Here is a 12,286-nt window from a genome sequence, read left to right as displayed (position 1 = left end):
TTGAGCAATTGAAAGTTGGCTGGTAAAAATGAAGAACTGAATTATAATTATATTTTGTTTTAATTAATTTAAATTTAAATAGCCACATGTGACTAGTGTCTAGCATATTGAACATCATAGCTATAAATTAGAGTGCTTTTAGGGACTGTCTACTTGAAATATAAGAGTTAGCTTTTTAGAATTTCCCTGACATGTTTTTTCAGCCATTTATATTTGAGCGTGTTATATACCATTTGGTGTGCGATGAAATATACAGCAATATTCCTATCTTGGAGAAAAAAGCAAACAAGTAAAAATTAAAATAAGCAAAGAGAGACAATACAGAAACACGAGAGTTGCCATAATACACTTTAATCTTCATCACAGAAGAGTTACACCAAGTGTAGAGGACTTCGGAAAAGCAAGAGTGCTTTCCAGGTTGTAGGGTTTGTAGGAGGAAGGGACTGGTTATTGAAGCATGTTGTATGTCTTGGGTAGGTAGAAAGAAAGGAAAGGAAATTTCAGGAGGAGGCTTGGTATGAATAAAACTGGGAGGGTAGGAAGCTGTAAGATGTGACTAGGAACAAGTAAGTAGGCTAATTTGCTGGAATATGGAGGTGGTTTGGAAGGTGAAGCTGGAAGTGAAGGCTGGAGTCATTATGGTTACAGCTGCTTTTGAATTCATAGCTAAAAGCTTGGGATTTGTCTTTCAGGCAGTGAAAATTCAGTCATTGAAGGATTTTGAGCTAAGGAACAACATAATAAGAGTCTTTTTAAGGAAAATAACCTTACCATATGTGTGAAATAGAAAGGAGTTAGGAAGCTATTACATTAGTTGAGACAAGAAGTAAAAGGTTTCTGAACCAGAAAGGTGGCTATAGAAATAGAAGGAAAACAAGGAATGGTTAGATAGAAATACTGAAAGAGATTTCATAGATTAAAACTGACAGATTTTGCTGACAGATTAGAATGGATTGTGGCGGCACTGGGAAAGATGAGTCAAGAGGTGACTCCAGGATTGTAGCATTAGCTGAGGGTGGGAGAGTGAGTCCAGTTAAATATGTAGGCTGGTGAGAAATGGGGACAGATGTATTACACTAGGACCCTGAAGTTTTTCTTGGAGGGTCCAAGAGGAAAATGAGTCATTTGACAGTTCACCACCAAAAAATTGCTGGAACAGTCACTATTTACACATTAGTGATGCATTTAAAAATTAACTTGAACCAAAACGTAATCTGAAACTGTTAGTGTATTATCATGTGAGGACTGAAGCATTTTCAATATGTTAATAAGCACATGATTGTAAGAAATGTAAATATGATAATTGGCAATGATACCAGGATTGTAACTAGTGACTTACTGAGCTTCCTTCTCTCCATGTTGCCACCCTGCTGCCTGTCACCACCTTGCCCCCAGCCTTTTAAAATTTTTTTTTAGTAGAGTGAACAAGAGCAAACACAATAAACTATTCTGATAACTGGAATCTGATATCATTTGTTTTGAGAATTAAACTTTCATTATTACCTAAATATACTGGGTAATAAACTAAAATATTTTAGTTCTTTTCTTCCTTACTAGAATTGGAAGTGGAAAGTTAGTCTGGTATCAGCCATTTTCTTCTTGTAATCTTCATCAAATCTCTCATTCTGAGCCACGGTGAAGTGTTTCTTCCAATCTCCCACTGCCCCTGAAATACAGTTATGTAGGAGAGGGTCAGTAGTTGTTGGAAGAGTCTGTGCTTCCCTGTTCTGCTGTTTCTGTGTGATGATTTCTAGGCCATGTTCCAGGAAGAGCAGTATTGGACAAAACGTTTCTCTTGCTATCTCTTGCTTATCCTGAAGGGAAGATGACTTTCCTGTCTGATTTGTGAGACAAGGAGAGCCTCTTACCACCTGGCTGCATTAGTGAGTGAGCAAGACCACTATGTTACAACAGCAGGCCTGAAGGGCTTTCTTGTCTTTCTCTGTGCCCTGTTGCACATCGAAGCATGGTGGGTGCTCATGACTGTAGCTCCCATTGCTGTAAACTGAACAAGAAGGGCCTTTTTCTGGGAGGCCCAAGGTACCATTTGAAGAAGAAAAAATATGACCCCTCCCCCAAATTCTCTAATTGTAATCCCTGTTACCTTTCCCAGTTTTATTTTTCTTAATGTTATCTACGTATTCTTCTATTTTGCTTATCACTAGAATATAATTTCCATGCAGGAATGAATTTTTGTGTTTTGTTCACTGCTGCAAACAGTGACTAGAACAGTGCCTGGCACATAGAAGCCCCTCAGTAAGTACCTTTGAATGACTGAATCTGATAGCATAGAACCGACTATAAAATGGATTATTTCCCCTCTCTGACTTAATTCCGTGTATTTTCATGTTATTAGCTAGAACTCTTAAGGGAAAGTGGGGATAAGTGGTTGGATTTAGACATCAAATCTTACTCTCTGAATCTTAGTAATAATTGGCTAATTAAATACTATTTTCATTTTATCAGTGGCTTCTTAAATACTTCTTTTCCCCAAATCATTTATTAAAGACATTATTTTTTCCTAGCTGTAGGAAAGAAAACTCCTCTCAAATGCTTTAAAATATCTGACAGTTCTTTTAAGATTATAACGAAAAGAAACTATAAAAACCTTTTCTCATGAATGGAGAAATGGAGTGGTCCATGATTTCAGCAGGAATCGATGAATAGTTTGCCATTGGATTCTGTTTCATAACATCAAATGAAGTGTAATGGACAATTTTATCTAGAACTTTGTCATCTAGTTTCTTCTCAATAAATTCTGTTAGCTTCTGAACTTCATGCTTTGGGTTCTATGATCAGAGTCAAAAGAAGAGTAATGATTTAATAGAATTAGTTTAAAAAGAATATTTTGATGGATTAATGACAGTAACCAGTAACATATTCGAGTTAAAATAAAAAACAAATCTTAACAAATGCTCAAGTGACTCATTTTAACGTGATGACCCATATTGTGCTTTTTTTAGTAATTGGAATCACTAATAATTTTTTCCCCTTAATATGTAATCAATTGGGTAAGGTTAGTGAAACATTCACCAGACAATGACGTACAGTGCCTAGTGAATGGTTCACTAAGGGAGTGTGCCAGGGTTATGTCCACAAGCCCTGCTCAAGACATTTCAGAAGCACAGGGGCAGAAGATTTAAGACCTGACCAAGAGGAAGCTATATCCTGTTTCTGACATTGATAGAAATGTCCCCAGACTGCAGTGATGGCAGGAGGAGGGGAGAGAATTTTTTTTTTTTTTCATACGTCAGGAGGTACCCATGGCTAGTACCTCTGGTACCAGACCACCAAGTCAAGTGGAACTGAGAGTAGCTCAGTTCCAGTGTAACCACTGATTTCTTATCAGAGGGTCGTACAACCTTGTGACATCACTGTGGCTGTGGGATTCCTCCATCTCTGGGAGGAGGGAGCGGGTGGGAAGGGAAAGTGGAAGAGCTTACCCCGACCACTGTATCTGTAGTGGGCTTCTGCTTTGAAAGCTTGTATGTCAGAAATGTTTCATTTAATTGACCTCACACAGACTAGGAATCAGAGTACTGAGAATTGTGAGCTTTGTGAGGGGACATTCCCAAACAAGTTCACAGCAATATTTTAAAAAGTTTTAGGGACTCTGAGGTTAGATTACCTGTTTTGGTAAAGTTTCTTCCTGGCATGCATAATACGCTAGAGTCTACCTAAACAAAAGAGCCCCATTCCCGGCAACATATCCTTTCTCTGACACGGCTGTGATACATGCCGTAGGCAAACATCATCTGCCCAGAGTCTTCCTATGGGGCACAACACTTTTGTACCAAGTAAAAACCATGTAAACACAAGGAGGGAATTTTATACTGATAACCTCATAGGTTGTTCTGCTGGTTCTTTAGTCATGCTTCTGAAAATCCTAGAGCTATAACAATTGTTTTAAAAACCACATGAAAATGGTCTGTATTTTCCACTCCTTTGATAGTTTGTAGAAATCACTGATATCACAAGGCCCAGCAGTGATTGAACCTTAGAGAAGTGCATCTAAATGGTGATGTGTGCTTGAATCTCCTGGGAATTTTATAAAACTCCAGACTTAGCAGGCCTAGAGCAGGCTCCAGTAGCTCATGCAAACTAGTCTGTGAAGTACCTGTTGAGTATCAAGGCTTTCAATGACCAATTCAAGAACAGAGACTGTAATTCCGTATAGAGCTCTGTATTTAGTGGGGTCACAGAAAGTAGCACAGTAGATGATTATTTACAACAAACATCCACTGATATTATCTCATTTAGTCCTCAAATAAATCTTGAATGGGTAAATCTTATTATTTTAAAAAAACATTTAAGAAAACTAAGCCCCCAAGATGTTAAGTGTCTTTACCAAGAATTGACGGAACTTGATTTCAAGAATTTTGAATCTAAATCCATTTTCCATTGAACCACTTCCTAAACTGTTTCTTAAAGCTATTGGCTGGGCGCGGTGGCTCACGCCTATAATCCCAGCACTTTGGGAGGATGGGGCGGGCGGATCACGGGGTCAGGAGATGGAGACCATCCTGGCTAACATGGTGAAACCCCGTCTCTACTAAAAAATACAAAAAATTAGCTGGGCGTGGTGGCGGGAGCCTGTAGTCCCAGCTATTTGGGAGGCTGAGGCAGGAGAATGGGGTGAACCCACAAGGCGGAGCTTGCAGTGAGCCGAGATCGGGCCACTGCACTCCAGTCTGGGTGGCAGAGCAAGACTCCGTCTCAAAAAAAAAATGGTATTATGTTCCTCAGTGCTAATGAAAAAACAAAAACTCCGGGCAGGGTAGTTCATGCCTGTAATCCTAGCACTTTGGCAGGCGGAGGTGGGTGGAACACTTGAGGTCAGAAGTTCAAAATCAGCCTGGCCAACATGGTGAAACCCCGTTTCTACTAAAAATACAAATAATTAGCTGGGTCTGTTGGCAGGCGACTGTAATCCCAACTACTCCAGAGGCTGAGGCATGAGAATCGCTTGAACTTGGGCTGCGGAGCTTGCAGTGACTTGAGATCGCGTCACTGCACTCCAGTCTGGGCGACAGAGTGAAACTCCTCTGTCTCAAAACAACAACAACAACAACAAAACAAAACCAAAAACCAAAGAAACCAAAATGCGCTAGGATTTTTTTCCTGCTAAACTGGATTTTGAAATAGATATGCAACGGAGAAATGACACCATCCATATTGTGTAATAACCTCCCTGTAAGGGAAATGTGCAGCATCCCTGGGAGCGCCAGGAAGTTGCAGGTGAGACTGTGTGATACTTAAACTCATGATCAGCCATGTGCATTTTGACAAATGACAGCTGTAGCCAACGAAGTGCAGCAATTTTCTGTTCCCCGCATCAATCTGAGTCCCTCATGGGGTCAATACATTATGACTTAAATGTTTTATGGCCCAGTGGGCACACATTAGATGGCACTGTGCTCACCTTCTTCATGTCCTCATAGAAGAGGTAGAGAATACGGTGTTTGTCTTTGGCTTCCCACCATCCTTTCACATGTTCATGCCAGGAGCCCCAGCACACTGGAATATGGGATGGAAAACAGGGCAATGAGTCACAGAGGTCCTGTTATTCCCTCTGAAAGGAGAATTCCTGAAGTGAGAGTGTTCCATTAGAGAAGGTAGAGCCCCTGCTGGTGGAAAGAAAGGATTCTTTCCTTCTAGGGTGTTTGGAGATTCTGAGAAACGAACGGAAACAAAATTAAATTCTCTCACCTTTCCCAGCCAGAAAAGTCTCAAAATACTCTTCCCATGTTCCTGGATCAGGAAGTGCTTTATTCATTCTTTGGAAATGGTAATAGGACACCATGTTGTCCTTGGGATTTCTTGCTACATAGATTATCTGGGAATGATGAGGGGAGGGGAGGGAAGAAGCAAAAAAAAAAAAAAAAAAAAAACAGGATTTTTTGTTTGTTTGTTTTTTGCTATTACTGCCCAGGCAAGTCATGTTAGGGTGGATACCTTTCATACAGTTAAGTTTTTCTGAGGCTGCATTTTTGTCATCCTGGTTATGGGAGACTTTTTTGTTTTGTTTTGTTTTTGAGACAGAGTCTCGCTCTGTTACCCAGGCTGGAGTGCAGTGGCGCCATCTTGGCTCACGGCAACCTCCGCCTCCCGTGTTCAAGCGAGTCTCCTGCCTCAGCCTCCCGAGTAGCTTGGATTACAGGCGTGTGCCACCCCATCCTGCGAATTTTGTGTTTTTAGTAGAGATGGGGTTTCACCATGTTGGTCAGGCTGGTCTCGAAGTCCTGACCTCAGCTGATCCACCCATCTCAGTCTCCCAAAATGCTGTGATTACAGGCATAAGCCACAATGCCTGGCTAGGATTCGTATTAATTTGTGTATTGATGATTGTGAAGAGGTAGACTTTTTTTTTTAAACAAGTGAAGTGTTTTAAGAGGAAATGGAAGACTAAGGTTGTTTTAAGGAGTACAGCTCTGAATTCCTTTTGCTTTTACCTTACAGTTTTCTCTAGGAAGGATGGTGGCAGCAAGTGAAAAGGAAGATGTGTTTTCAGGATCCGTGGTGAGGGCATTGCATGAGCTTGTTCCAAACCTGCAAAATTGGTTTTTGATCAATTTCTACTATTTTTTTCTCTTTTTGCATCCAGGTTCTGCTGCTTCCATTATTGCTACTACAAGTCAAAGCATCTGCAAGAACATTGTAACTGTAGATCTGGTGTGAGAGAATATGTCTAGCCCATGAAGAGATGTTAGGCTAGAACTATTCCTAACCATAACAGTCAACCAAATAAATAAGAACCTAAAAAATTCAAATCCTTTCACCAGGGTTATCTTACTTGAGCTTATCCTTTTGAAGTAAAATTAATTTCTAACTAGAAAAACAAAATTTAACTCACTTTTATATAAACAATAATTCCATTAGAAAACATCTGTAGTGTAACAGTGGCCAGACACAGTTAAAAAAAGACAAAACCACAAAACTCACCAATCATTGTTTGAAAGCCTATAATTTTGAAAGGTTCAAAACAGTAAAATCCTAAGTGCATTTTAGGACTGTAGTGAAGTGTGGCTATTCCATACTTACCAGATCCTAAGGATGGGATTTTCCATTCGAGGAAAGGAAATCATTGATGAGTTGGTGCCTCTTTACTTTTCTCCACATCACCTTCATTTTGTATTAATTCCACTATCTCCTGTGTCCATGTTGTTCCTTATCCCACATGTAAAATGAAGATGGATAGACATTTAGTACAGCATATTCCTTAAAATATGATCAAATACTTGTTAGAACATCTATGTCTTTTTTTTTTGTTTTTTGTTTGTTTGTTTGTTTGTTTTTTTGAGACAGGGTCTTGCTCTGTAGCAAGGCTGGAGTTCAATGGTGCAATCTCGGCTCACTGTGACCTCTGCCTCCTGGGTTCAAATGATCTTCTCACCTCAGCCTCCTGAGTAGCGGGGGTTACACGTATGCACAATCACCCCGGCTAATTTTGTACTTTTGTAGAGACAGGATTTTACCATGTTGCTCAGGCTGATCTGGAACTCCTGAGCTCAAGTGATCTGCTTGCCTTGGCCTCCTAAAATCCTGGGATTACAGGTGAGAGTCACCCTGACTGGACCATCTATGTGAATTTAAGAGATAGGTTTTAAATGGGATTCAGAAGATAGCATTCCTTATTTATATCTTATTATCATAATATGAATTTTAAAAAAATACTCCAATTTTGAATGGACATTAGACTGATAAATGTATATTTTTTTCTTTCATAACTATTAATTTGGATTGTTATTGTTTTCTTGATTTAGCTGTATTGTCCTTAGAAAGGACATTCTCCCCAAATTGTGGTCTCCTATAGAGAAATGACTAAATGGTTTTCAAACTCTCTTTTTCCCAGTCACATAGCATAGGAGACACTTAGTATTTGTTGGCTGAATAAATGAACCATTAGGGTTTGAACTTGATATTGACCATTAGCACTTAGTATTCATTTTTCTATTTTCTCTGTTTCCCCCATATTTCATGGGCTGAAAGGCTGTAAAAGGCCTTCCCTAAACTCCTTGGCCACTAAGATTCTGAAGGCTATTAGATCCCTCCAGTGAGATGCATTAGCCTGAGTTTTGGAAGGCAGTGGGGAGATAGAAGTCATCCTTCCTGGGGAGGTGTCTGTGGATAGTAGCCCCAGCAGATAGAAATTTTGCAAAGTCCATTCCACGTTCCATGGCCCAGTGCCTTAGACCCAACCACTGCCACTGTGGCCATAGGTAGAATGGAATCCCCCAGCTTCAGTCTGTCTGTGTCATGCACTGATCCTGACTTATACAGTGATATTGTGCTATCAACATAATCTTCACCCTTTGATGAATATCTGTTGCACCAGTTGTTCTGGCAAAATCCAGATTAAGAGGATGTTGAGTTATTTTAAGATGGCTTTTTTATCCAGAGACAGGGTCTTGCTCTGTTGCCCAGGCTGGAGTGCAGTGGTGGGATCCTAGCTCTATGCAGCCTCCCCACTCCTGGGCTCAATGGTCCTCTTGCTTCAGCCTCCCAAATAGCTAGGACTATGAGTGCACACCACCCCGCCCAGCTAATTTTTAATTTTTTTTTTTGTAGATAGGAGTCTCCCTATGTTGCCCAGGCTGGACGCAATCTTCTGGCCTCAAATGATCCTCCTGCCTTGGCCTCCCAAAGTGATGGGATTACAGGTGTGAGCCACCATGCCTAGCCAGGATGGCTTTCTGAATCCTGATCTAGGGTGATCTTTCCTGCATTATCTGGCTGAAATTCTATAGATTGCGTTTCCCATGTTCTCAATTTAGTGCTTTTAAAGGCCTAGAATAAGGGCATAAGTTAGAAATAAATTAAATTACATTTTATATTTTATATGAGTTGATCTCCTGTATTTTCTGGCAGCAACTTTTATTACAGGACGAAGGGTCAAGATACCTTTAGTTATCCATGCAAAGAGTATGCCAGCCATTTGTACTAGTTTTATGACAATTTATAGCCATAACACTGAATGTCTATAATGAATGAATTGAATGAATTTATAGACATGAGCCAACATGAGGGCAGACTGAAATGTTGCTAGAGGTTCTGGGGTGAGTGGAATGACTTCTCAATTTATTCTCTAGAGGTCAGTGATTCCATGATGTATTTTTTCTTGTCATTCAGAGTATTATTCTTTTAAAAATTTAGGGTGAACTATTTTTGCCATCTATGCTTGTTTCTTCTTCCTTTTAATAAAATAGACTTCATTAACGTATATGGTTTTAGTTATGATTAAATATTACTTTAGATGGCAAGCATTTAATTTTCTTAGTGTGCTTTTGAATTGCTTAAACCTCATTAATGCCATGAAAACCTAAATGAACCATATTTTAGTACTTGCATTTGGCAGGTAGAGAAAAGATCATTTAGGTACTGCATTGATAATCAAGTGGAATTGTCGATGAAGTTAAGATGATAAGATGTGATCGTCACTAGTGGCTACTTTTAGAAATATACATTCAGACAAATTTGATCCTGAACGGGCTCCCGATGAGTAAGTTTGGGAAATCAGGACCAACATGAAACAGACGGACAAAGAAGAGACCAAGGCCTCCGTGTTCCTGCAGAATCTTCTGTCAGGATCTTGAGAGATAAGAACAAAAGAGGGTTTTGAACAGTCTCAGAAAATACTGAGGTTTAGATTTTTTGGTGTGTGTGTATTTGTGTGTATATAACAAGAGTTTTTGACAGCTTGATTTTGCAAAGAGCAAATATGTATATAATTTGTGTGTAGACCAAGTAAAGTATTTCTGGTAGATATGTAGATATGCAAAAATATTTATAGAGAACTATTTCCACCTCATCATCCCCCAATTTTTATGATGTGGTTGCTGGGCTCAAGCTAGTCCTACTTTTACAGACAACTTTGTTAAACTGATTGTTGAGATAAGAGAGTTGGTTCACAATTTACCACAAAGGAAGGTGGAAATCAGAAGGATCGTTCTCAGACCGTGAGATAGGAGGGCTGCTGAGGTGGTATCAGCATTGCAGAACCAAAGCTCCTCTATTTCTTTCCCAAATCAGCCTCGGGATCCCCTTTCTAGCTCACACACTCAAAGCAGCTTTTTACAAGATTTGCAATAAGGGCCTAGATTGGGAACGAATAAATAAACAAGTCTACCCTTTTGCTCTTAGCTGTTTTCACTGTCTCCTGGGAAAAAAAAAAAAGTAAGTACATCATAACATCATAGGAAGGTTGAATTCTAAAAATTTGTGTCTCATTTTAGTATGTTTCAGTATAGCTTCAGTTTCCACTAGTAACTTTCTTTAGCCGTATCACTCCGTCCAGTAGAGTTTTCCAGATCAACTTCTTTATTTCATGACTAATGCATCCTTCCCACTTACCTTCCTAACTCTCCTCTTTCCCTTCCCCTGTAAGCTCTTCCACCTACCTGCTTTAGGATAGGTAGAAATAAGCAGGTCATCAGGCTTGGCTTGGAAGTTCCAGATCTCATCCCAGATGTCACAGGTGACTGTGGGTTGAAGAATTCCCTTCACGTAGTCGACACTTAAGCGCTTTGTTCCATCAAATGTAAAATCCTCCATCTTGTGTAAGGCCGTTAGTATAGGAAATCAGAGGGCTCTTCCAGACACAAAGTTATCTCTCAGTCAGCATATGGCTGCATTGTGGATAGAGGCAGCACTCTGTCCACCACTCTACCACACTGTCCAGCCCTCTAGCGTAGGCCTGTCTGGGAGAGCCTGGTGCTGGCCAGCAAACAGACAGAAAGTGAACTGCAGGCCTCCCGACTCAGGTTCCAGGGAACTGGAACTCTTGTTTATGACTTTGTCCACTGGCAGTTTCCTGAGGACTGCAGCCCCCTCCCTACCAGGCTGTGACGTCACAGCAGAGGCGGTCATAAACCCTGCTATCTGGGTCCCGTTCCAGCCCTTCCGTTCTCTGTCAGTTAACAGGACATAGTGTCACATTGTTTATATCCCTTGTCTCTGTGTCCATTAACCCCTTCACAGATATTTTCATTAATTGTTTCTTAGTTGTAGGATTTGCCTGTGAAATTACAGATTCTACACAGAATGACTTCCCTGAGAGACTGCAGGGACTTTCCCATGGGCTATTAACAGTGGTGGCCTGGATAGATCTGAACCTCCCAGTACAAACATCTGCCAGGGTCAGCTTTGTTATTTTTTAAGAGTAACATAAATAGTGCTAAACTGGAGAAGGCTCCTTCCTTTGTAGGGGTTTCATCACAGCTATGAAAACATACATGCCTTATTTAAAGCAAAATGGATGCAGAAAACTCCAGAGTTAACAGAAGACAGTGGCTGCCTTAGGAATCCATTCTGCCCCTGGCAATCAGAAATTCCACAACTTGCTTCAGTCCCTGCCCCCAGCCTGGCCTGTACCCCAGGGCCATGCCACACTTACTCCCCATGGCAGCACTCCTTCTTCTGGAGATCTTGTTGGCTCTTGTGTGTCTGGCTCTTGTCTGATTCTCTTTCCTCATGTCCCAGCTTGGATGCCCCCTTTCTGGAGAAGTCTTCCTTGACTTTCAGTGTCATCTCAAGTAGGTCCCTCCTATTTCCCTGCTCATGACAACTTGTATTCCTTTAGAGCAACCATTGACAGTTAGTTTTGCTTGTTTACTTGTTGGCATTTTCTGTCTCCTTCACTACAATCTTAAGGTGCATGAAATGGGGTCTCTTGTTTTCTCACTGTTTGCCAGCTGTATGCCTAGTGCCTGGCATCCTTCTATTTCTCCAAAGAATGAACGAGTAAAACTAAGCAAAAATTGAGGAAGCGAGTTCCTTGGGCCATGATTATGTGGGGACTAGGCGAGTATGATGGCTGTGGCTTGACATCCTCCAGACAGATGTCAGGCTCCCTGTATTTGGATCCTGTGCCAACTCCCAGTACCTGTGGGCAATGGCAGGTTACAGAATCTCTCTGTTTCATATCACACTTTTCCTCAGGTTTGAATTGGAGATCTTAACATTACCTACCTAATAGCATGGTTGTGGGGAGATAAAACAGCTTATTTAATGCTTGGCAACAGGGAAATGTTGAATAAATTGTAGCTATTAATAACAATCAGTGACTTTGTGTACCATTTCTCTGTGGTCCACTTTCTGGATGCAAACTCAGAAAAGATTAGTAGATGAGTTCTTTGGCTTTCCCGGTTCCTCATCCCCTCCCTCCTGGCCGTGGTGAGGTGGATGGGCCTTTGAGACAGAGACTGCCAGGTGGAATGCCTGGGGTGCATATGCATTTAAACAGACTGATAAAAATCACCTATAATTTTTCAGTTAGATTTTATTCTGT

General features: G+C 40.6%; 1 protein-coding gene across 1 annotated transcript; it reads right to left on the bottom strand.

Moving 5' to 3' along the window:
- Positions 1-331: 331 nt before the first annotated feature.
- On the bottom strand, positions 332-10,572 carry SULT1C4 (sulfotransferase family 1C member 4; the record flags this gene model as incomplete). The annotated part of the gene is given in 8 exon segments (XM_017883794.1): positions 332-1,666; positions 2,609-2,789; positions 5,423-5,517; positions 5,710-5,836; positions 6,453-6,463; positions 6,466-6,549; positions 7,042-7,167; positions 10,398-10,572. Coding segments are annotated over 8 exon segments (912 nt in total), but the record flags the coding sequence as incomplete, so codon positions are not given.
- Positions 10,573-12,286: the final 1,714 nt, after the last annotated feature.

This window comes from Rhinopithecus bieti, unplaced genomic scaffold, assembly GCF_001698545.2.
Source record: "Rhinopithecus bieti isolate Rb0 unplaced genomic scaffold, ASM169854v2 scaffold_13742, whole genome shotgun sequence".
Classification (NCBI taxonomy): Eukaryota; Metazoa; Chordata; class Mammalia; order Primates; family Cercopithecidae; genus Rhinopithecus; species Rhinopithecus bieti.
This window is presented reverse-complemented; position numbering and strand designations above follow the sequence as displayed.